At 38.3% G+C, this 22,672-nt stretch overlaps 1 protein-coding gene across 7 annotated transcripts in view; it reads left to right on the top strand.

Moving 5' to 3' along the window:
• FERRY3 (FERRY endosomal RAB5 effector complex subunit 3) overlaps positions 1–22,672 on the top strand; it is a 55,391-nt gene that overhangs the window by 12,679 nt on the left and 20,040 nt on the right. For 4 of the 7 annotated variants that reach the window (XR_014233249.1, XM_082349985.1, XM_082349990.1 and 1 more), the window contains 5 exons: positions 2,540–2,646; positions 3,012–3,209; positions 4,053–4,181; positions 8,034–8,108; positions 12,102–12,304. Coding sequence is in view for 6 of the 7 variants with exons in the window: in XM_082349985.1 (XP_082206111.1) it covers positions 2,540–2,646; positions 3,012–3,209; positions 4,053–4,181; positions 8,034–8,108; positions 12,102–12,304 (712 nt within the window). In the remaining variant the exon portion in view is untranslated. The remainder of the gene's footprint in view (positions 1–2,539; positions 2,647–3,011; positions 3,210–4,052; positions 4,182–8,033; positions 8,109–12,101; positions 12,305–22,672) is intronic. The other 3 variants (XM_082349987.1, XM_082349989.1, XM_082349988.1) reach the window with 3 other exon arrangements.

Below are 22,672 nucleotides of genomic sequence, written 5' to 3'. Positions count from 1 at the left end.
CATTTTTTCACGTGCTGATCTTCTATCCATACCTCTCCTTTTTTTTTTTTTTTTTCCATTATTATATTGAGTTGTGGAAGCTCTCTGTGTATTCTGGATACAGGTCTATCATCAGATATGTGTTTTACAAATATTTTCTCTCACCCTGTGGCTTGTTGTTTCATTTTCTTAATGGTTTCTTTTGAAGAGCAAAGTTTTTCATTTTAATTAAGTGCAATTTATCAATTTTTAAATGATTTGCTTCTTATCTCAGTTATCATTGCCTAATTCAAGATCACAAAGATTTTCTGCTATGTTTTCTTCTAGAAATTTTATAGTTCAAACTTATACATGTAACTCATGATGTATTATTTCATATCTATTATATGTAAATTTAAATATATCCACTATAAAATAGTAAATAAATATATCCACTATATATATGTTGGTCTGTAACTTTGTTTTTCTTATAATATCTTCATTTGGTTTTGGTATCAGGGTAATGGTGGCATCATAAAATGATCGGTGATCTGCTGCTGAGCCTGTCAAAGGAATTGACATCTGTGATCATCGATCTGATATCATGTTTTATTTCTAGTACTTCTCTCTTTGCTGCAATTCCTTATCTGTCCTTGTGTGTTATTTTACACTAAATCTTTTAGCATATTGTCATAGTTATTTGAAAGTCCCTTTCTTTTAGCCCCAATGTCTGGGTCATCTCTAAGTCTGTTTCTGTTGATTGCTTTCTCTCTTGACAGTGGGTTATTTATTTATTAATTTATTTATTTTTGCTTGCTGTTTTGGGTCTTTCCCCCTCTCTGTTTCTCTCTCTCTTGTTTAAACTGAATGCTGCCTGTTATGTGTATTAGAAAAGAAGAGACTGAGGTCAGTAGTACTTATGCCCAGAAATGAGCAGGCCGTTGATATGAAGGTTATGGAAATCTAGTCAGCAGTCGGGCTGTGTTTGGTTTCTGTTCTTCAGTCCACCACAGGCTTCATTTTCTACAGCAGTGCGCTGCTGCCACTTTGTGTTGAGAGTGGGGCTTTGGCTTCTAGACTGTTCTCCTCTGTCATCCCGCTCCACCCTCAGCTTTCAGTAGCCTTTGCAGGCCTGTGCCACAGCAGGAGGTCCCCGTGTGCGCTGTTGCTCTGCCCCCCTCCCCCAGCAGTAGACTGACGTTGTTGTTACTTGATGCCAGGCTCCTGGTCGGGGGTGGGAGGCGGGTCTCTGTGGTCTTTGTCCAGCTTCAGTCTTAGGTAAGTCCAGCAGATCTGGGCCTTGGGCTTGGGGCACTCATCGCACATCTGCCTGTGCCGCCGAGTGGGCTGTCTGTTCTTTTTCCCTGCCCCCAAGGTTTTCCTGGAAGCGCCTGGTGGAGGCCAACAGGAAAGAGTTTGCAAGAGCATATGCAAAGTCCCCCGGTGCCTGGAGCTCGTAGCTGTTCTAAATGGACCTGCTAGCCCATACTTGACCTTCAAGAATTTGTTAAAATTTTAGCTGATTTCTTCTTACCCTCTTACATACATTACAGCAACCCATTTCTACTGTGCTCTGCCCAAACTGAAAACTATCTGTGTGTCCTGTCTCTCCTTCTAAAGCATGTCACACTTTAGAATTTAGTTTCTTGGTTGCCTTGTTACCTCAAATCTCTGATGAGCTCCAGAAAAATTATGACCTTGTAGGTTATCTGGGCTTTTCTTGCTGTTAACATGGGAACATCATTCTCTTGTGGCTTTCTGTGTCCTAAGATGAGGATATTTTATTAATATAAATTTATATGAATTTACTTTGGGGTTTAAATTTGCCATATTTACTAATGAAGTCAATCAGTGACGCTAATGAGACTGTTTGGATTTACCCCAAAAATGTAGTCAGGGGAGTGGATGACTGTTACAGACTTATACCATCTTCAGCTCACCATGAAATTTGAATTGAACAGTTGTACAGTTCTGGTGCCTCCATGGAAACCTTTTCCGGACGTGCAAGGGCAGAGTAGAGCAAAGAGAGAAGTCCTTTAATGGGAGACTGTTGGCGGTGAAAAAACAGGAAATGGTAAAACAAAAAAAAAAAGAGAGGATATGAATACATCAAAACGAGCTTCATCTTTTTTTATTATTTGACATTTATTTGACATTTTAATTTTTAATTTTCATTTCTATCACTTCACTTATTTTCTAGTTTCACCAGCCCTAAGGCTGATATAGGATATATTAAAATGTCATTTTAAACATGTTAATGTTAGTCATTTCATTTAATCATTCTCTTAGGCTACTAAGAAATATTAAATGATGACATATGAATCGATATTGTAATGACTAAAAAAATATGCATCACTTACTGAAAGAAATAACCAAAGAAATGAAAGAATAAGTAGGAATTTTACAACCTGTGTTAATGATCTTACTTGTCCCCATGGATAAAGGATAAATTTAGGAATAAACTAAGTGCTACTTCCTGCTGTTTCATCTCATTTCACTGTAAAGCTTTCTTTCCTTTAGGAAAGGTTTTTGACAAACATACAAAAAAAAAAAAGCATATCAATAATTTTTTCAATTTCAGTGAGGAAATTAAAGTTCAACCAAGTCAGCTCAGAGAATCCGCTGAAGCAAATGGAAGGATTTATGAGGAACAGAGAAAGTTAGAAGAAAGTTTTACCATTCACTTAGGTAAGTATATTAATTTTTTGCAGTCACAATGTATTGTAACCTGTGAAACTTTTTTTAACGCTGTAAGAGAAAAATCCCTAGCATACGAGTAGAATATACCCAGGTTCTTTTTATTAAAAATTGTGTTCTGCTCCAAGAAAGCCTATAGTTTATTGGCTATGAGTTTTCTATTTTAGCTCATATATTATTTCTTTGCAAATAGAAAGATGAAATGTTAATAGTTATTCAAATAGAAAATTGCAAGGCCCATTTTAATTATTCGTAGCACAGATTTATCTGGATTCTTGCCGCAGAGATTTGCCTCCTGCCCTGCTGGCTTTCTGCAGCTGTCTAAGTATCTCTCTGGGCCTGTTGCCTACCCCCAGGAGCCCAGTTGAAGACCATGCATAACCTGAGGTTGCTGAGAGCAGATATGCTGGATTTCTGTAAGCACAAGAGGAGCCACCGAAGTGGTGTGAAGCTCCACCGACTGCAGACAGCACTGTCGCTTTACTCCACGTCCCTCTGTGGCCTGGTGTTGCTAGTGGATAACCGAATCAATTCATACAGTGGTATTAAAAGGGGTAAGTTAGCATTATGCATATTTATGCCATTAAAGTTCTACATTTAATGCCATTCTAAAAAGAAAGGAATTAGTGAAAAACTTAAAAAAAAGGCTTGAGTCACCCCAGTATTCAAGTAGACCAAACAGCACACATACCCAGACACTGCCATTTGAGATTTGTTTCATACTTTAGCAGGCCTAGGGTGCTTCAGGGTATTTCATTTTTCTTAAAATTCTATCACATTGTAGATCATACTCTTACAGGACCCTTGTTTCAAGGTATAACAAAAAGAATAATCAAGATATAAACGTATTTTTCAAAAAGGAGCAGATCCTGACTCAGTGAATTTTAGTTCATCCATTTGTCCTTTTTTTCTTTCTTTTTTTAAATAACCTATTTCTTAAATATGCTAGGTAAAATTCTGCTTTCCCTCTTAGTACAATTAATGTTTTATGATTATTAACAAAATTTTAATGTATAAAGTATATTCAAATGTATAACTGTTTTTAAAAGACGCTTGAATAGAGTTTATTTTCTATTATAAATAAAAGAACCTTATATTACTTAGCACTTCTGGGGACTGGATTATGATCAAAGTATATATTATTTAAAGAAGGTTTGGACTTATATTAAAATTTCCTTGCCTATTGTTTACTCTTTTGGGTGATTGAGAGATTAAGTTTCTGATCAAAACCAAATTGTTGTCCCCTGACTTAGTAAGACATAATTGAAAGGACAAGTATGAGAAGTCGTCCTTGTGAATGCTGTATTCTCTTTCCGCTAGATCTCATTGTCTGTAAGTAAATACTAAATACTTGATACTTCACCTTTAGAAGTTCATAACTGTGTTGGGTCCCTTAGATTTCGCCACAGTTTGCCAAGAATGCACTGACTTTCATTTTCCCCGAATTGAAGATCAGCTGGAGGTTGTCCAGCAGGTGGTACTTTATGCCAGAACCCAGCGCAGGAGCAAGCTGAAAGAATCACACGGTCAGTGAAACTCACATTTTTTAAAATTTCACTCTCAGGATGTTCTGTCCCTAAGCGCTCTCCTAGCATACGGGCCATCTGAAGTAGAGAAAGTTGTATTGGTGGGAAGATGCAAGAAAGAAATTAAGAACAAAATTCAAGGTCTTTAGAAGCTTGAATTCTGTTCTTAATTTCCTTGTTTGTGTGATTTTGTTCAAGATCCTTAGAAAAACTGTTTTTAAAATTCAATCCCATAGTTACACTTGAAGTAGGCACTCAGTGGAAAGTTGGTGATCTTTTGATCCAAGTTCTGTATCTCTAAAATGGATATAATTAGTACTATAAAGGACATTGAAATCATAGGGTAAATAGCCCAAAATATACACTTTTTATATGTTCCATCTTTGATCCACTTAGGTAGCACGACGTCAGTTACAAGAATTGGTTTTGGTTGTTCTTTTAAAAAATTACTATGTTTAGAAATGTGTCCTGCTTTTTCTATATTTATCCACAATCTAAACATCCTTCTAGGAAATTTACTGGAAGTTGATTTTAAAGCTATGGAAGAAGTTCATGGCATTTTTCTTCAGAAGATTTCTATTTCTGCATAAGGAGACCTTAGGGAAGACATAAAAGAAAACACTCTGACTCAAATTATGGAGTAGTTCTGCTATCTTTAATTGAAAAATGAAAGTTTAAAAAGTAGTCTTTTTAAAAATTAAATTGGTACCATAAGTCTGTTTAGTTAGGAGCTAAATATAAGGGTAGTATTCATTTAAAAATATACATAAGGTGTGTTTTTCTTATTTTTCTGACATTTCATATTATGTCACAGGCATAAAATTATAATACATGCTCTTATCTGGCTTGAGTGCATACTCAGTGTTTTATTGTTTCTTATGGAAACTTGATGTCTTGCCCAGGAAATAAAATGCGGCAGGTTTTTAAACAGTTGCTGGTCAAACCTTTAAATCTGCTTCTGGTACTTTGGATGTCTGTCTTGTTTGTTTGTTTTGCAACTGCAGTGTTTCAAAGAAACCCTTATATACTTTGGGTTCACATGTTTTGTATTTTTTAGTAAACAGAGAGAGAGACTGCTGTATCTTTGCTTGGTGTCTTTGTTCTCTATCCCATGAAGAATTCCTCCCATTCTCTTGATGCTAGAATTCTAGAATGCAGCTCTCTAGGCTCAACTTGATTAGCAGTCACGGTAGTTTTCGTGTTTATTCAGTAGATTTAAAAAAAAAGTTTTATTTATATTTTAATCATTTCTAAAATAGGTAAAACAATCTGAAGATTCACAATTCAAACTGTACAAAAGAGCATACAGTGAAAGTCTTTGTAACTGTCCACCAGCCATCCAGTTTCCCACTTCAGCGGCAGCCAGTGCTATGTCACACGTACCTTCCGGACATGTTTATTTATGTGTGTGTGGGTGAGCGGGTGTATGTGTGTATTTATGTATTTTGCCTTTTCACACAAATGGCAACTTTCTCTGCACACTTCTCTGTCCTCTGCTTTTTTTCACTGAATAGTTTATCTTGGGCATCATTTCATATCTGTACAGAAAGAGCATCCTTAGAGCTTTTCACTGCTGGATGGTGTTCCACTGCAGGATATCCCATTAGTGATCAGTTCCCTATTGATAGACATTTTATCTGTTCCAAAGTTTTGCTCTTATAAGTAATAACGCATGAATAACCTTACACATATATCGTCATGCATGACTGAGCATATCTATGGAATAGATTCGTAAAGAGAAATTCCTGAGCTAAGGGGCACATACATTTGTAATTTTGATAGTGTCAGCAATTGCTCTCCATAGCGGCCCCACCAGTTTGTATTTCCACTCTTGGTAACCATGGCTTTGTAGTGGCAATGTCTGTCACATACAACAGAGACAGGCTGAGTCTTAGGAAATCAGTGTGGAAGTGTATCCCAACGAAGGACCTTTCAGAAAATTACGGTCTGTCCTCTTATTCTTCTGCCATCTCCTTCCTCCATCTCATTCAAACTAGCAAGGATGTGATCAGACACATTCAACTATTATTCTTAGTAGTAACTAAAAGCATGAAGATTGAGATCATGACAGGTGTGGGAGAAGGCGGAGGACGCAAAGTTTATTTATGAGAGGAAGTTTTTAAACCACATACGGTTAAGGCAACGTGTGTACATCATGGTAGTATTTTGTTCTTGTTCAAGCAACTATTTTGTGGTTTAAGTGAGTCAGTGAAACAAGTAGGTTTATAAAACACTACTTTCTTAGAGGAACCCGCGTGTTGTTATAGAAGAGTTTTGTGAAAATACTTTCTCCATCTTTTCCTTTTCTGAGCGTGCCCACGTGTTTGTTCTACACGTTTACATCCTGATACGCAAGTACTGTCTATTCTAAGACATTCCATTGTTTTTCTCACTGTGCTTATTATATCAGCATCTTTATATTTCTGTGGTTCATGATAAGCCAAAAGCAATTTCATTTTTTGTACATGTTTTATATACATTAAAAAAATTTAGCCGTCTTCTTAGTATTACAAGGTATTACCATTGAAACATGGAAAGGGAGATGGACTATAAACTGTTCTTTCTTTACTTAGTAGGGATTCTGTCTGTTGATATCCCATGTGAACAAAATTAGAGTCTTCATTTATCGTTTTTTGTTTTCTGCGCTGTGAGCAGACATTTATTCAAAGCCTATCAATTACATGGGTCTGTATGAGAATCAGACTGTTACATTACATGTGGATTCTGGCAACACAGAGCCTTCTCTCTATGCCTCTCTCTCCCTCTGTCTATTTATAAAATATACGCATTTACAAGGTATGATGTTGTCAATCAATTACTCAAAGTAGTCAGTGGGTAAAAATATTAGGTTACTTTTTTTCAGAACTTTTTTGAAACCATAAGTCTCCCTTGGTATTTTCAGTTTACTCATTTTAAGTTCTGACTGTTTTCAAGTGATTTTCTGATGTTGAAGGCCATTTCAATATAGTTTTATATTTAATTTGAGTAAATATACAGCCTCTTAAAGATAGCTACTTTGAATGCTAATATTCATCCCGCAGTTTTCAGTTCTCATAGAATTCTTATAAAATTCAGATGTATCTTATATTAAAAATATATGTACATATATAAAATAATTTGTGTTCAACCATAATAATGAATGATCAAATGTGATATATCTTATTTTACCAACATTTATCCTTCAAAATAATATCATGCCTTCTAAAAAGAAAGAAAAGCGATTGAATATCTGAAAAAAAATATTCCATTTGAAACAGAATCTCACCTGTCTGTTTGAAAGAAATTGTATATAGTGTTAGGTAAGAAGTAACAGATTTCAGGAATGGGCTGAATATCAAGTGATTCCTGGTGCTGCTAACCATTAGCTTGTCGTCCCGAACAAGTTATGTCAACAGCAGTGACTCAGATTCTAAAAATAAAGATGGCCACCCCACAACTGTCTAATGAAGTTATTTTATGTGCAGCTAACTTAGTGCCCTGAACCTCCCAGATGAAAAATAGGGGATTGGCAAGTCTAAAGTGGTCAAGACCACAGGCTTTGGAATCTGAGTATGTGGGATCAAGAGCTGGTTCCTCCACTTATCTGTGCCTTCTTCGTTAAGTGAATTAACCTATCTCATCCTCTGTTCTCGTGTATAACGTGAAGAGAACGCTAGTCCCTCATAGGGTTGTGGTTAGAGGGGTTTTGTAAGAATTAAATGAGACCATCCATGTAAAGCATGTATCTGACTACCTGGCACCTAGAGATCCTTAGTAAATTTTTGCTGTTGTTGTGGTTGTTTGGGGAATAGTAGTAGTAATGTGTTTTCATATGTTATTGTGTTCTTTCCCGTTGCATTACCTTATGAATAGATTCTGGAAACCGAGATGGAGGAAGTGATGATAAGACTAAGAATGCAGATAGAAACTATTTAAATATTTTACCTGGTAAGTATTATTTTACTTTAAACTGCAATTTTCTTATAATCACATACATTGAAATCATAGATTTGAAACATAAGTTCTTATGGTGTACATTATAACATTTTTGTTGGTCAGTGTATCACTTTAGAACATTGTATCTATCATCTATAAACACACTGTCACAGTGTTCTGCAATTAAATCTTTATTCTTATAGTAGCACTGACTCTTCCTGGATCCATACAAGAAAAATTCCTCAAGCAGTTGCATAAGTCTAACCATTATTTGCTATTTCAAATGTCCTCTTTTATACATTGTTTCTTAGTTTCTTAAATGAACCAAGAAATAATTTTTACTATGAAATAAACAATAGTAAATGGAGATGTAAACAATTGAACATGTGGAAAGAACATGGGTCATCTGATTTAGAATCTTTCTTATTGCCATTTCCCCATAAATTTTCCTGCTTTCCATTTCTTTCATCTGCTTTATTATTCTTGGATATATTGTTTATCAACTGGAAATTCACTCTCATGATCCTCTTCCAGGTTGAATACACTCTGATGATCCTTAGTAGTGTTTGTACGACAGGGCATAACAGGGAAGGCCTATTTGTATAGACGTTATAAGTATAAAGTCTTTTCAACCAGTTGGTAAATGTTGCAGGTTCATAAACAACCAAGTTTGTTTCCTCACATTTCCTTCCCCAGATTTTCTACACATAGGTCACATTCCGTTCAATCCTGGTGCTCATCTTGTCTCCTGGCCAGTTCGCTTGTGGTCATCAGCTTCCGAATATGCTCCCACCTCAGAGAGCCCACCTTAGCGGATAATGTTAGTGGCAGGATTGCATCACCACTTGCTGTTTCCTCCACTTTGTGGAACAGGAAACTGTCCTCCGCTCCATCTAAAAATACCTTCATTGAGACAGGATTTATTGTATTTCTCTTTGTAGATCCATAATTTAAATCATCTATATTTTGTGGCTTTCTTAAAGTGTGCCAATCTTATCTGTTCCGGAGGTACCAACGTCTGATTTTTTTTAAACTTAACTCTTTACTGCTGTATTTATTTTCCTTCTTGCTCCTTTTTGGAAAAAGCCTATAGGTTAGTATCTCATTATTACCAGCAAATCAGGAGACTATGTCAGAAGTCCTCATTAGAAAAGAAGTAGTGACGATCCACTTAGCTATGCTGATAGCATCTGAATTTCCATTGGGTAAAGGATGCTGCATGGCCAGGAAGTGTACAGGAGGTGAGACAGATCCAAATCACTAATGCTTTTAGAGTTTGAAGTTGCAGAGAAAAAGTTTGATTTATGTATCTTTTAACCAGTGGGTTTGCTTTATCATTATCTACGTATTTGTAGTTTATATCATCTAATTCTCAAAACGATTTTCTAAGGAGAGCAGTCAGGCATTATTTTCCCCATTTAATTCACGAAGTACAGAGGATCTGTAAGTTGAATTGATTTGCCCAAGATCATTCCGCCAATAAATGCTAGAGACCAGATCTTTTTAACACCCAGTCTGGTCCTTCTTCTACCATATTATGTTATTTTGATTACTACTGCCAGCTCCGAGACCCCCATCTTACTAACGGGTAAAATGAGGCCCAGGACCGGTCATCTGAGGTCAAACGAAGCAGTGCCAGTTTGGGGATTAGGAGCACCTGACTTGTCCACTAAGTCCTCAGCCTCAGTCCTGGACCCTAGCCCATGTTTAATGCTATGAGTACCATCATGTGAACCATCAGTAGGAGTTCAAGAGGTGAGACGCTTCATTGGATATACTGGGTCTCTGATAAGCAGTCTGCGTCTTTTATTGCCTGCCAGGGAAATTGCTATACTACTCCTCGCCGGACAATTTTTTTTTTTACTTTTCCTTTGTCTGGTTTGTTTAGATCTGTCACTGGCCTGTCTCGCTCTTTTTTTTTTTTTAATTAATTTATTTATTTTTGGCTGCATTGGGTCTTCGTTGCTGCGCGCAGGCTTTCTCTAGTTCTGGCGAGCTGGGGCTATCCTTTGTTGCAGTGTGCGGGCGTCTCATTGCTGTGGCTTCTCTTGTTGCAGAGCACGGGCTCTAGGCACGTGGGCTTCAGTAGTTGTGGCACGAGGGCTCAGTAGTTGTGGCTCACGGGCTCTAGAGCGCAGGCTTAGTAGTTGTGGCACACGGGCTTAGTTGCTCTGCGGCATGTGGGATCTTCCCGGACCAGGGCTCGAACCCGTGTCCCCTGCATTGGCAGGCGGATTCTTAAGCACTGCGCCACCAGGGAAGTCCCTGGCCTTTCTCTTTTACTGCTTATCTAGTTCTTTCTTTTATTGTATAAGTTAAAGAAAAAAAAAAAAAAAAAGACCTTTGCCTGGGGCCTTTCGGTGGCATCCATGGGCACAGCTTATGTACACTAGTAACTGGAAATGATTAAACATTGTGCCAAAGTATATTCAATACTTCAAAAATACTATAGGTTTATAAGTAAATATAAGTAAAATCCTAAGATAAGGACTTTGAAGCCAGGATGAGCAGAATTTGTGAGGACGTGGGTTAGTGATAGAAGAATAGTTCTTAGAAGAGCAGAGTTTTCCTAGAAGGACGTAACAGATTTTCCAGTGAGGCAGGTGTGTTTATAAAAACATAGTTTTATATATATTTTATATATATTTTATTTATTTATATTGACAGAAACTGCAGAATATAAAAGCCAATGGCTAACGTGGCTACCTAGAAAATAGAGTGATTGTAGAAAGCCTGGATGTTAAGGTTTGATAAACACTGCGCCGGCATTCAGTCCAAAACGTTTGTTTCCCATTCAGTGAACAGATGTTTACCGAATACCTTCTATGTACCAGGCCCTGTTGTTCCATGTGCCAGAGATAGAACATTAAACAAGAGAGAAAAAAATCCCTACAGTCACAGCGTGTAAACAGTGGTCCCTTTAAAATAACCTCATAAACAAATAACAGAAGAATTTCAGTGCTTAGAAGAACATAGAACAATGTGAAAGAGAGTAAGTGAGGGGTGAGGGAGTCCTGTATCAGTCAGATGGGTCAGTCAAGGAAGACCTCTGGGAGGAGGTGACCTTCACTCTGAGGTGTGATTGGCGAAAAGCAGTCAGTCGACAAGAATCTTGGGGGAAAGCCTCTCTCGGGGGGCAGCCCTGGATCGGGAACAAGCCCTGTGTGTCTGAAGATCTTAAGGAGAGTCTCTGTGGCTGAGGCAGGAGCAGAGGATGAGACAAGAGGATGGAGTTTGGATTTTTTCCTGAGTGTCGTGTGAGCCACGTTAAATGGGAGAGTGATATAATCTGATTTATACTTAAATCATTTTAACTGCAAATGTGGATGTGGTGTGTAGGTGGGCAAGAATAGGAGCAGAGGTTAATTAAGAGGCTATTACAGAAACCTAAGTGAAATGATGGTAGCATGAAATAGGGTGATGGCAATAAAAACGGAATGCTCAGATTTGAGATATTTGAGGTATATGTTGCAGATACACTGAAAATAGTTGGTGGTGAATTGGATTGGGGAAGAGGCAGTGAGAGAAAGAAAGTAATTAAGGGCAACTCCTGGGTTTCTGTCCTGTGCAGCTAACGGGAGGGGGACTGGACCCATAAACCAAGACGGAGAGAAGCAGGTTCAGGGTGCAGGGAAGACAGGTCATCAAGTAGCCTGTTCTTACATGTTAAGTTTGAGTTAAGTACAACGTTTGAGCATTTACATCAAAATAGCGATGATGAGTACTCATTTGACCTACTTATGAGTAAATAAGCTTGGTGGTCTCTTCATACCAATTTAGGAACCTAAGGTAAATTTGGCCTCTTTTTTCATCACCCTTCTTTCCAAGAATGAAGGAGCACTAATTATATTTGCTTCCTGAGTCCAACACAGGTTCCTGATAACACCTCTGCTGGTTCAGCACATTGGCTGCCCACTACAGTTGTTTATGAAGCCCACTGATGAGTGTGACTTTTGAAAGTCATGTGATGCATTTGAAAGTCATGATTGTATCTGCTGTTCACAGGAGAATTTTACATTACTCGGCATTCTAATCTCTCAGAAATACATGTTGCTTTCCATCTTTGTGTGGACGACAACGTGAAATCGGGAAACATCACTGCTCGGGACCCTGCCATTATGGGTCTCCGAAACATACTCAAGGTTTGCTGCACCCATGACATCACAACAATAAGTATTCCTCTCCTGCTGGTGCATGATATGTCAGAGGTAAGCAGATAGAAAAATACCAACGTTTTCTGAAAATGTTAAAATATTGTATAATAATAATAATCCACTTTACATTTTAAAAACACTTTTTCTGTTTAACTAATGAGGCTTTGCATCTCCTAGCTGCATCTCCTGTATGTCATCAATAGAATTGAGTGACATATAACATAAAACAGTGAATAATCCTTAACCATATATGTTCAAAAGAATTCTAGCATTATCCTATAGTAGGTAAACTAGAAAGTCAGACTTATTTTTAGCTTTGGATAAGGCAGGTGCCCCTAATCCTCCCCCTTCTCGTCTATTTTTGTCTTACGTAGCTTTAGATTTACCTCCACATTTGTATTTGGCTTCGGCTAACATTAAAATTAGTTTGCATTCTCTGAGTAGGCATTAATAGGCAATAGAAAGAGAAGCTAGATGACAGGAAGAAGCCAGCCTCATTTTAACATTTTCTCAAGGATGCTCTTAGGATAATACAAGTACTGGCTTCTACGACTAAAATGTGGCATAATCATTCATTCATTTTACGATGTACTGAACTTTATTTTACGTTTTTAATTTAAAAAATCTCTTTCCATGACTGTGTGCTTTCTCTCCTGCTTTCTTCCCTTACCTACATAAAAACCAGTTAGAAGGGATAAGTTGTAGAAATAATGCAGAGACTAAAAATTCAACTTCAGATAGTCTGGAGGAGCAAAGCAGCCTCAAAACAAACGGGTGCAGGCAAGTCCTGGGAGAGCCAGTGGCCAACGTGGTGAAGGACCCATGTCAGCAACATGGTGCCTGCTTGTTTTTAAAAAGCAAAATGGCTAACTGGCAAGTACAGCTTGTGAAAGGAAGGAAGTTTGATCATCGATTATTAAAAGTTATTTACCAAAATAATAGATGTGTATAAATACTGTATCGTAAAGCGCAGGATGAAAGATTTGATATTGTACTTTTTAGAGTGACTCAGTCCCCACTTAGACTCATCACATTATAGGACACCTCATTTTAAATGCAATACTCTATATAAACACACACAAAAAAATCAATTCCATATAAGACAAGATGATTTTAAATGATTTCCCACTTACAATTCATTTGTATTTTTACCAGACACACTATCGTTTTTTTTTTTTTTTAAAGATTTATTTATTGATTGATTGATTGCTATGTTGGGTCTTCGTTTCTGTGCTAGGGCTTTCTCTAGTTGCGGCAAGCGGGGGCCACTCTTCATCGCGGTGCGCGGGCCTCTCACTATCGTGGCCTCTCTTGTTGCGGAGCACAGGCTCCAGACGCGCAGGCTCAGTAGTTGTGGCTCACGGGCCTAGTTGCTCCGCGGCATGTGGGATCTTCCCAGACCAGGGCTCGAACCCATGTCCCCTGCATTGGCAGGTGGATTCTCAACCACTGCGCCACCAGGGAAGCCCCACACTATCGTTTTGATTAAAAGAATTCTGGCTCCATCAGATGCAAGCTGCATCAACCTTTTTAATTTCTCAGCCTCAGTCATACCTAATACGGCATTAGGAGAGATTGACCAACATGTTTTGTTTTGTTTTTCCCACTGTAGCTTTATAAAGTTCTAGTCCCATCAGGAATTTTTAGCCATTGTTAACGTCACTAACTAGTCCATCTATAAAAGAGTCTTTGGGGAGTGACAAAGAAAGTTTGTGATGAATTCCAGCCACACGGAAACATCCAAACATTCCTGCAGCTGGACTCCTGGTTAACCAGTTTATAAAAATGGTTATATGTAGGTGGGAAACAACCTCAAAAACAGTGTTTCCAAAAGTCACTAAGTTCGGATTTACTTCCAGACATCTGATACTATAGCGTGCCCTCTCCCACAGTGTCACAAAGGTTACATGTTTTAAATTGGGACAGCCAGCTGCAGAACATTAAGTCTGTTTCCAGAGTGTCCATTTTAATTCACGAAAGTATATTGAGCCACGATCCTCCCATCAGTCGTATTTAAACATCCATTCAGGTCAAGAGGTTTATTCTACAAACTCAGACAACACTGCACAGGATATAGAGGCAGTATTTGTCTTAGCTTTCGTGCAAGGATCCCAAAGCATTTCGGCTCTTGTTTTCTTCCTGTAGCAAACAGACTTGCCAGACTCTCAGTTACCATATTGCAGTGTGTGCAAGGTAATGATGACAGTGTCGGAAACAGTCCATGTCCCAGGGTTGATAAAAACAGCTGTAGAAATGAATTGCAGTTTAAAAAAACAGGAAAGGAAAAAGTAATCTATCGGCAAGAAGGAAGACATCCTGCTCTTACCGGTTTTATCTCTGTAGATCTTTGTGATCTGAAGACACTGTCATCCTGGAGTTCAGTCTAACCTGATAGACGGGGAATGAACCTGCAGGTCATGAATCCTGAGCTCCTGACCTTTCCTTTTTTGTGTGCTGTTAACTTGTTGAATCATTTGGGACTGAAGGGTTTTAGTTGTTATAATTGTGGTTGATGCAGATGTTGTTCTTAACCTTTTATTAGCATATAACACACATAAAGAAAAGCACACATAAATATACAGCTCACATCTTCGCCAGCTGAACACCAACACCCAGATGATGATACAGGACGTCACCAGCCAGCACCCCAGTGTCGCCCCTTCCCATCGCTTAACCCACATTCCCTCCCTCCACAAGGGTAACCACTGTTTTCACTTTGAAAAGCACAGATTAGTTAGGTGTGTTTTTGTAATTTATGTGGGTGGAATCCTATCGTACATACTCCTGTATCTGGCTTCTTTCACTCCATATTGTGTGTGTGAAATTTATCCATAGTACTGTTTGTGGTTGTAGATTGCTCATTCTCATTGTTACGCAGCGTTCCATTGCATGACTGCACCACAGTTATTTAGTCATTCTACTGTTTGTGGACATTCGGGTGGTTTCCAGGTTTTGATTATTGCGACGAATGTTGCTGTGAACATTCTAGAACATATGTTTTGGCATTTCTGTTGGATACATACTTAGGCATGGAATTGGTAGACGGTAGGCCAGACACCTGTTTAGCTTTGGTAGATCCAGTCAAATAGTTTCCCAAAGCGATTGTTGAATGTAAAAAATGAGAAAGCCAGACTGCCGTTTCTCACCTTCTGATGATGCTTATGAAACCGATTAATATGAGTGTTTCAGGAACCTCCGAGGCACAAGCTCGAGATAAAGGATAGTCTTGCAGTTTCCCTCAGGGGTACATAAACCCAGGAAATAATTCTTATATCTACCATCTAAGACACACAGTGAAGGCCTAAAAGTATATACCAGTTAATCACCTCTGCAGTTCAGCCTTACTCTAATTGGAAGATTCAGGTTGGGTAGTCAAAGTGCGGCCACTAACTTTAGGTACAAGATATTGTCTGCGATCATAATTAGAACTGGCATCCTCATTTCAATTTCACAGGTTTAGAATTTACTCTGTGTGTGCCATGCCCACTTATCATCTAAAGTATAGCCGCCAGGCCCAGTTTCCTGCCTCATTTCCAAAGTCTGAAGTATTTCACATGATCCGTTCAGCTCCTTCAATGGATTTCTTTCACATGTGTTCTCACAGATGTGACGCTAAGATTTAGTCACTTGGCTGTTAGTTAGAACTCATGGTCAAAAGCGTTCTGTGCTTACCTGACCCACTGTGTCGTAGACGCTGCCTACTGTATAATATATACTAAGGGTTACTTCCAGAAGAGAGCTCCTTACAGGACTACAGGCCACATCCCACGATGACACCCAGTAAATCATGTCTTCTTGTGACCCTGTTGACATCTAAAGCTTGCGGTTTAGAGTCCTCAGAGCCATTCTTTTTAGGTGCTGGTTTCGATCAGAGAACAAATGACAGGGGTGCTTGGGATGGAGCCTCTGTGTGGGCAAATGGGGGTTTTAGAAACCACCTGGGTGTGTATTTGTGCAGGTGCCTGCAGCTTTCTAGTTTCCTTTCTGATCCACCTGCTGCTAAGTAGCGCTAAGCGAAAGTAAACAGAATGTGAGTGTTCATGTCATCTGAAAATTCAATTGTCTGTCACTTCGAAGGTATCCTGGGATCCTGCCCGGAGCTGGTATTTTGGTGTGTTCTCTGTATAGCACTAATGAAACTTTGCGTTAACTCACATCATTCTGAAGAGTTTGTATTAATTTGGCTCATAGATATTTGCTCTAGACCACACTATTAACCACACATACCAAAAGCAAGAAAGCAAGCTATTGAGGGATAAAAGGGGATGATCTTTGGAGAAGTGGGGCAGTGAAGGGACTTGATTTTTTCCATCTACTTTTGGTCAAACCACTAGAACTATCCCTGTTCTAACTTGTGCTTCAGTCTTTCATCATTTCCATCATGATCCTGACTTTAATACCGTGGGATCATATGTATTCTGTTTGTTGGTGCTGAAGGCTGGCCCTTCGGAAGCTCTGTGCTCACACTGCACAATGGTTATCCTCATGTAAGTAGTGCTTAGCCTTGGCCTTAGCCTGAGATGTTTCAAAGGCTAATCATAGATGACAATAAATTACAGATAAGACAAGCTACTGTCAGATAATGCTTTTTTATACGTAAGAACAAGTGCTTTATTATAATAGTATGAATAGTAATAATTCCTTGATTCTGATTATTTCCGTGGTATTTCAAAAAAATGTTATGTTTTAGAGTAGCATTTTAAGGTGATGCAAATACTCAGTTATACTTTAGCATTTATTCCCACATACGATCCTTCAATAAAATGTTTAATGCAAGTGAAGGGTAAGTAAATAAAACACCACAAATGAAAACCAGCAGAAACAACGAAACCTAAAAACAGATACACAAAGACTTTTGAGGCACTGGAATTGTGAGACACGGACCATAAAATAGTTGATTACTGTGTTTAAAGAACTTGAAGACAAGCTTAAAATGTCTTCAAGTAAAAAGATGCTGTGAAAAATGACCTAGCAACTACAAAACTGAGTTTTTAGTTACTGAAAGAAATTTAAAAGACCTAAATAAATAGATATACTATGTTCATTGGTTGGAAGACTCAGTACTGTTATCAGTTCTCCTCAAACTGATCTATAGATTTAAATCCCAATCAAAATCCTTATAAGGTGATTTTGGAGATAAAGCTAATTCTAAAATTTATATGAAATACACAGGACCTAAAACAGTCAAAACAATTTTGAAAAAGAACAAAGTTGGGGAACTTACAGCAATTGATTTCAAGGCTTACAAGCTTAGCAAGCTACAATAACCAGTACAGTGTGACATTGGCAAAAGAATAGACTGTGGATCAAAGGAACAGAATAAAGAATCCAGAAATAAATCTGTGCATAAATGGTCATTTGATCTACAACAGAGATGCCAAGGCAGTTCAGTGGGAGAAAGTGTAGTGTCTCCAACCAGTGGTGTTGGAAAAATTGGGTATTTATACAGGAAAAAACAAACAAACAAAAAACCCTTGAGCTTTACCTCACAATCATACATAAAAATTAACTTAAAATGGATCATAGACTTAAGCCAAAAAAGCTAATAGTATAAAACCTCTAGAGGAGAACACAAAAGAAAATCCTGGTATCAGATTAAGCAGAGATTTGTTAAGACACCAAAAAACATAAACCATAAAAGAAAAGCTTAATAAATTGTACTTCATTAAAATTTAAAACCTTTTCTCATCAAAAGATACTGTTAAGAAAATGAAAAAAATGCAGGTCTCAGACTGTCACATGACCTTGAGAGGTTCACTCTACCTTTCTCAGTGTCCTTTTTAGTTTATAAAAATTGTTTTTTGTGAGATACAAATTATGTATATTGTAAAGTTCCATGTAAATGTAAGACATTATTATTGTAGTTTTCAGAGCTATCAGCATTTCCTCTTAGCTGCCGGTAGGTTATTTCTTAGTCACCTTGCTCCCTCTGTACATTTTTTTAAACTAGGCAGAAATAAGCCAAAAGACAAAAACTCGTCACTCCACGCATGTGTGTACTCCCGTAAGGCACCGTGGCTCTCTTGTAACAGCGTTGGCAGTTACAAGGAAATATTCTTCCTGAACTTTGAAGCTAAGAAGTATTATAAACTTAATTTAAACATCAGGAAATTCTAGTCATTTTTATAAGCTTCCAGAGTCTTGGAAAAGAGGATTTACTTTTTAGCCCTTTTGGCAACTAGACCCCTTTTATTTATCAATCTTTTTTTTTTAAATCTTTTAAAGATTTTTAATTTAATTTAATTTATTTTATTACTTATTTTATTTTTGGCTGTGTTGGGTCTTCGTTTCTGTGTGAGGGCTTTCTCTAGTTGTGGCAAGCGGGGGCCACTCTTCATTGCGGTGTGCGGGCCTCTCACTGTCGCGGCCTCTCTTGTTGCGGAGCACAGGCTCCAGACGCGCAGGCTCAGTAGTTGTGGCTCACGGGCCTAGTTGCTCCGTGGCATGTGGGATCTTCCCAGACCAGGGCTCGAACCCGTGTCCCCTGCATTGGCAGGCAGACTCTCAACCACTGCGCCACCAGGGAAGCCCTATTTATCAATCTTAAAAGTATCTTGGATGCAAAAAAGTAGTTTCCTGGGAATTCCCTGCAGTTCAGTGGTTAGGACTCTGCACTTTCACTGCTGAGGGCCCGGGTTCGATCCCTGGTCGGGGAAGTAAGATCCCGCATGCTGTGAGGCACAGCCAAAAAGAAAAAGAAAAAAAAGTAGTTTCCCCTCAAAGCCTAATTCTAGCTACAGAGGAAGTCACTTTCTTTTTAAATTTCCACGGATAGTAAATGATTCACTCACTCAGCCTGTGTGCTTGAGCATCTGTACGCGCAGTATTGCAGGAGGCGTCATCATAACGGTAATAACAGTAAATAAACAGTGGTTCCTGCCCCTAGAGAGCACACACCTTAATAAAGACATAGATCCCATCTCCCTACCTATTCCTCTACCACCGCCCCCCACCCCCCCCCCCAAAAAAAGACAGAGTAAAATGTGATCATGGAGATTAAACAAAAACAAAGTACTCTGGGAGTTCAGAGACACCATTTGTAGCTGGGGAACTACGAAGTACTTCATGAAGGAGAGGACGGTTAGGGAGGGAAGAGCAGGTTTCAACAGATGAGAAGAATGGGGAGGGCATTCTAGGCAGAAGAAATGGCTTGAGGAAAATGGGAGGAGTGGGTGACAGGCATTGCAGATCATGTTCAGGCAAGGGTGGACAGGCAGGCTGGAGTGAAACCTCACTTTTTTAATTTAGAAGTCATAGAAGCTGAGATAGTTTGGGTCCTAAGGTAATTAGCCTTAAATGCTAAAGAAAGTCTTAGATGTTATTCATGCGGCAGTAGGAAGCAATTGCAGCTTACTAAACAGGAGTGTAACGTGATCAGAAAGGTACTTCAGATAAATCAGCCAAATCAGTTCGAAGGGGAAATTCTGGGGTCCGGGAAACTACACGGGAAGCAATAGCAATAACTAGACCTGAGATCGCAGAGACCGTCAGAGATGGGTGAAGGCCTGGGACAGCTCAGTGACACTCAGCCCCGGAGAGGGGCTGGCACGTTTCATGAAAAATGTGAATAATGCCGGAGAGGCCAATTAGAACAAGACTGAGAGAAGGTTAGGTAATTATAACCCAAAATATAAAGTAAATATCCATGAGTCCATACTGATATAAACAAATGCTCGAATAAATAAATGAATAGGGGAGAAGAAACAAACCTCCCATGCAGAAGAATTCCAAGTAACTTATGTAGATACTCCATCCTCAAGGAGGGGAGCACAAAATCTCCACCTCTTAAGTGTGGGCTGCTCACAGTTAGTGATTTCTTCCCATAGAGGACAGAGTGGAAGGTCAGGGCTGGAGACCTTAAAAACACCACCCCAGCCAGGTGTTCCAGGCTCACATCACTAGTCGTAAATCACATTGATTATCTACCCTTGATATGGTGTGATGAAAATGATACTTCACCTCTGTAGTCTTCCTGCCCAAATCCATAGCTCCTGTCTAATCATGATGCAAACATCAAATTCTAATAGGGGGCGTCCTACAAAATACCTGACCAGCCCTCCTCAAAACTCAGGCTCATCAAAAACAAGGGAAATCTGAGAAACTCAGGGCAAGAGAAGCCTGGGGCGACATAATGACTCAATAGAGTGAAGTGTTCTGGATGTGGTCCTCAAACAGAAAACGTCATTAGGTAAAAGCCGGGGAAATCTGCATGCACTATGGATTTGAGTTAATAATAAGGTATCAATAGTAGTTCAGGTTTTTTTCTGGTTTTTAAGTAATTTGTTTATAGTACTGCATTTACAAAGAGAATAGTGCACCCAGTAGAAAGAATAAAAATGTATTTGGGGTTTTATTTTTAACTGGCTGCAGATAGAAATCCTTTAGTGACATCATGGCAATTTGACAGTTATGATTAAGTTCAATAAAGGTAAATGGGGTACTTGGAAGATCAGATTCTAGCTGCTTCTTTGTAACGGCTTCTGATTCATCTGGCTCCTTAAATGATACAGGATAAAGCCCTTATTTGGTGGGGAAACATTTCCAAAATGAACTTTTAGGTTCTCTCTTAATAATTTTCTTCTGTCAATTGTTAAAGATAGGACTTTCTGTTTCTCTGTCTGTGTGTGTGTGTTGGTTATTTCACCTCAGTGTCATCACCTGAATTCCTATAAGTTCACAATTGTGATTTTACAATGTAGAAAAAAATTCAGTTGTTATAGTCTGCTATTGCTTTAGATGTACATATCGCTGAAAACCCAAAGTAGATTAGAATTGCTAAAGGATTTTCCTGCCATTGTTTGATGTAGTCTGGTTTCTTTATTCCTTTTTTAAAAATTTTATTGAAGCATAGTTGATTTACAGTGTTGTGTTTAATTTCTGTTATATAGCAAAGTGACTATTACACATATATTTACATTTTTTTCATATTCTTTTCCATTATGGCTTATCACAGGATATTGGATATGGTTCCCTGTGCTAAACAGTAGGACCTTGTTGTTTATCCATCCTACATATAATAGTTTGCATCTGCTAATCCCAAACTCCCAATCCTTCCTTCCCTCGACCCCCTCCCCCTTGGCAACCACAAGTCTGTTCTCTATGTCTGTGAGTCTGTTTTTGTTTTGTAGGTAAGTTCATTTGTGTTGTATGTTCTCTTTATTCTTGATAGGTACGTAGACAGCCTCACTTCTAGTGCTCTACTAATATAAGATGTTAACAGGGGAAACTGAGTGTGGGAGTGTATGGCAATTCTCTGTACCATTTTCATAATTTTTCTGTCAACCTAAAACTGTTTCAAAAAATAAAGCCTATTTTTTAAAAGCCATCAGGGTGATACTGTTTTGGATCTATTAAATTAGTAAATATGTTAAATAATGTTTTAAATAATATTTAAGTGTCCAAATGATTGTGAACAATATGATGAAATTGGATGATGCATACATTGCTAATGGCTAATGTAAATTGATACTACCTTTTAGGGAAAAACTTGAACTTTATTTCACTAATCTATAGGAGTAAGTATCCCAAGAAATTATTCAAAAAACAAGACATCTATAGATGTAGATACACACATGCGTCATATACATAAATATGTCCACTGCAATGTTATTAACAAAAAGGGGAAATTGAGTTATAAGGGGCCATTTAAATAAATTATGATACATTAACTCAATAAAACAGCAGTTTTTAAATTGTGTTCTGAAGATACCCCCAGGATGCTAGCCCCTTCTGGGGATCAGCAAGACTAAAAATATTTTCATGATAATACTAAGACACTCTGTGCCTTTTGCATTCTCATTCTTGCATGAATGTCACTGAGTTCTTCCCGAGGCTGTATGATCACACAGCAGATTGATGCAGAGGCAGATGTGAGAGTCCAGATGTCTTCTGTGAGGCCAGGCATTAATGAGATTTGTAGATATGTAAGGCATTGCCCTTCTTCTCACTCAAATTTTTTTGTTTTGGAAAATATAGTAACTTTACATTTAAAAAAATACGTTACATTAACATACGGTGGGTTTATCGTTTTTAAATGAAATTAATATTTTTATATTTTTCTCAGTTTTAATTTCTAATGCAATAAATATCAGGAGACATAATCCACATAAACAAAAGCTCAGTGCAGTCCTCAGTGATTTTTAAGAGTGTAAAAAAGATCCTAATACCCAAAGAGAGGAAGGATCACCATAATGAATTAATAAACATATTTTATTGTTACAGTTACAAACACTTGCAGCATGGGAAAGTAATTCGATAATAGCGAAAAGAAATAGAATTTAAAATGGCACAATCGCTGATCATGAGCACAGAAAAGTAAAAATGTGTGGGTTGGTTGGTTCGCAGCACGCATGTGCTCACTTGGTCAAGGGTTAGGAAGGAGCGTCCAAAAAAGAGCTCATTTGGTTTGTTAGGTGGCTGGGA

Source organism: Balaenoptera borealis (assembly GCF_965194805.1).
Source record: "Balaenoptera borealis genome assembly, chromosome: 13".
NCBI lineage: Eukaryota > Metazoa > Chordata > Mammalia > Artiodactyla > Balaenopteridae > Balaenoptera > Balaenoptera borealis.
Note: the sequence above shows the minus strand (reverse complement) of the source record. Positions and strands in the feature narration are given on the sequence as shown.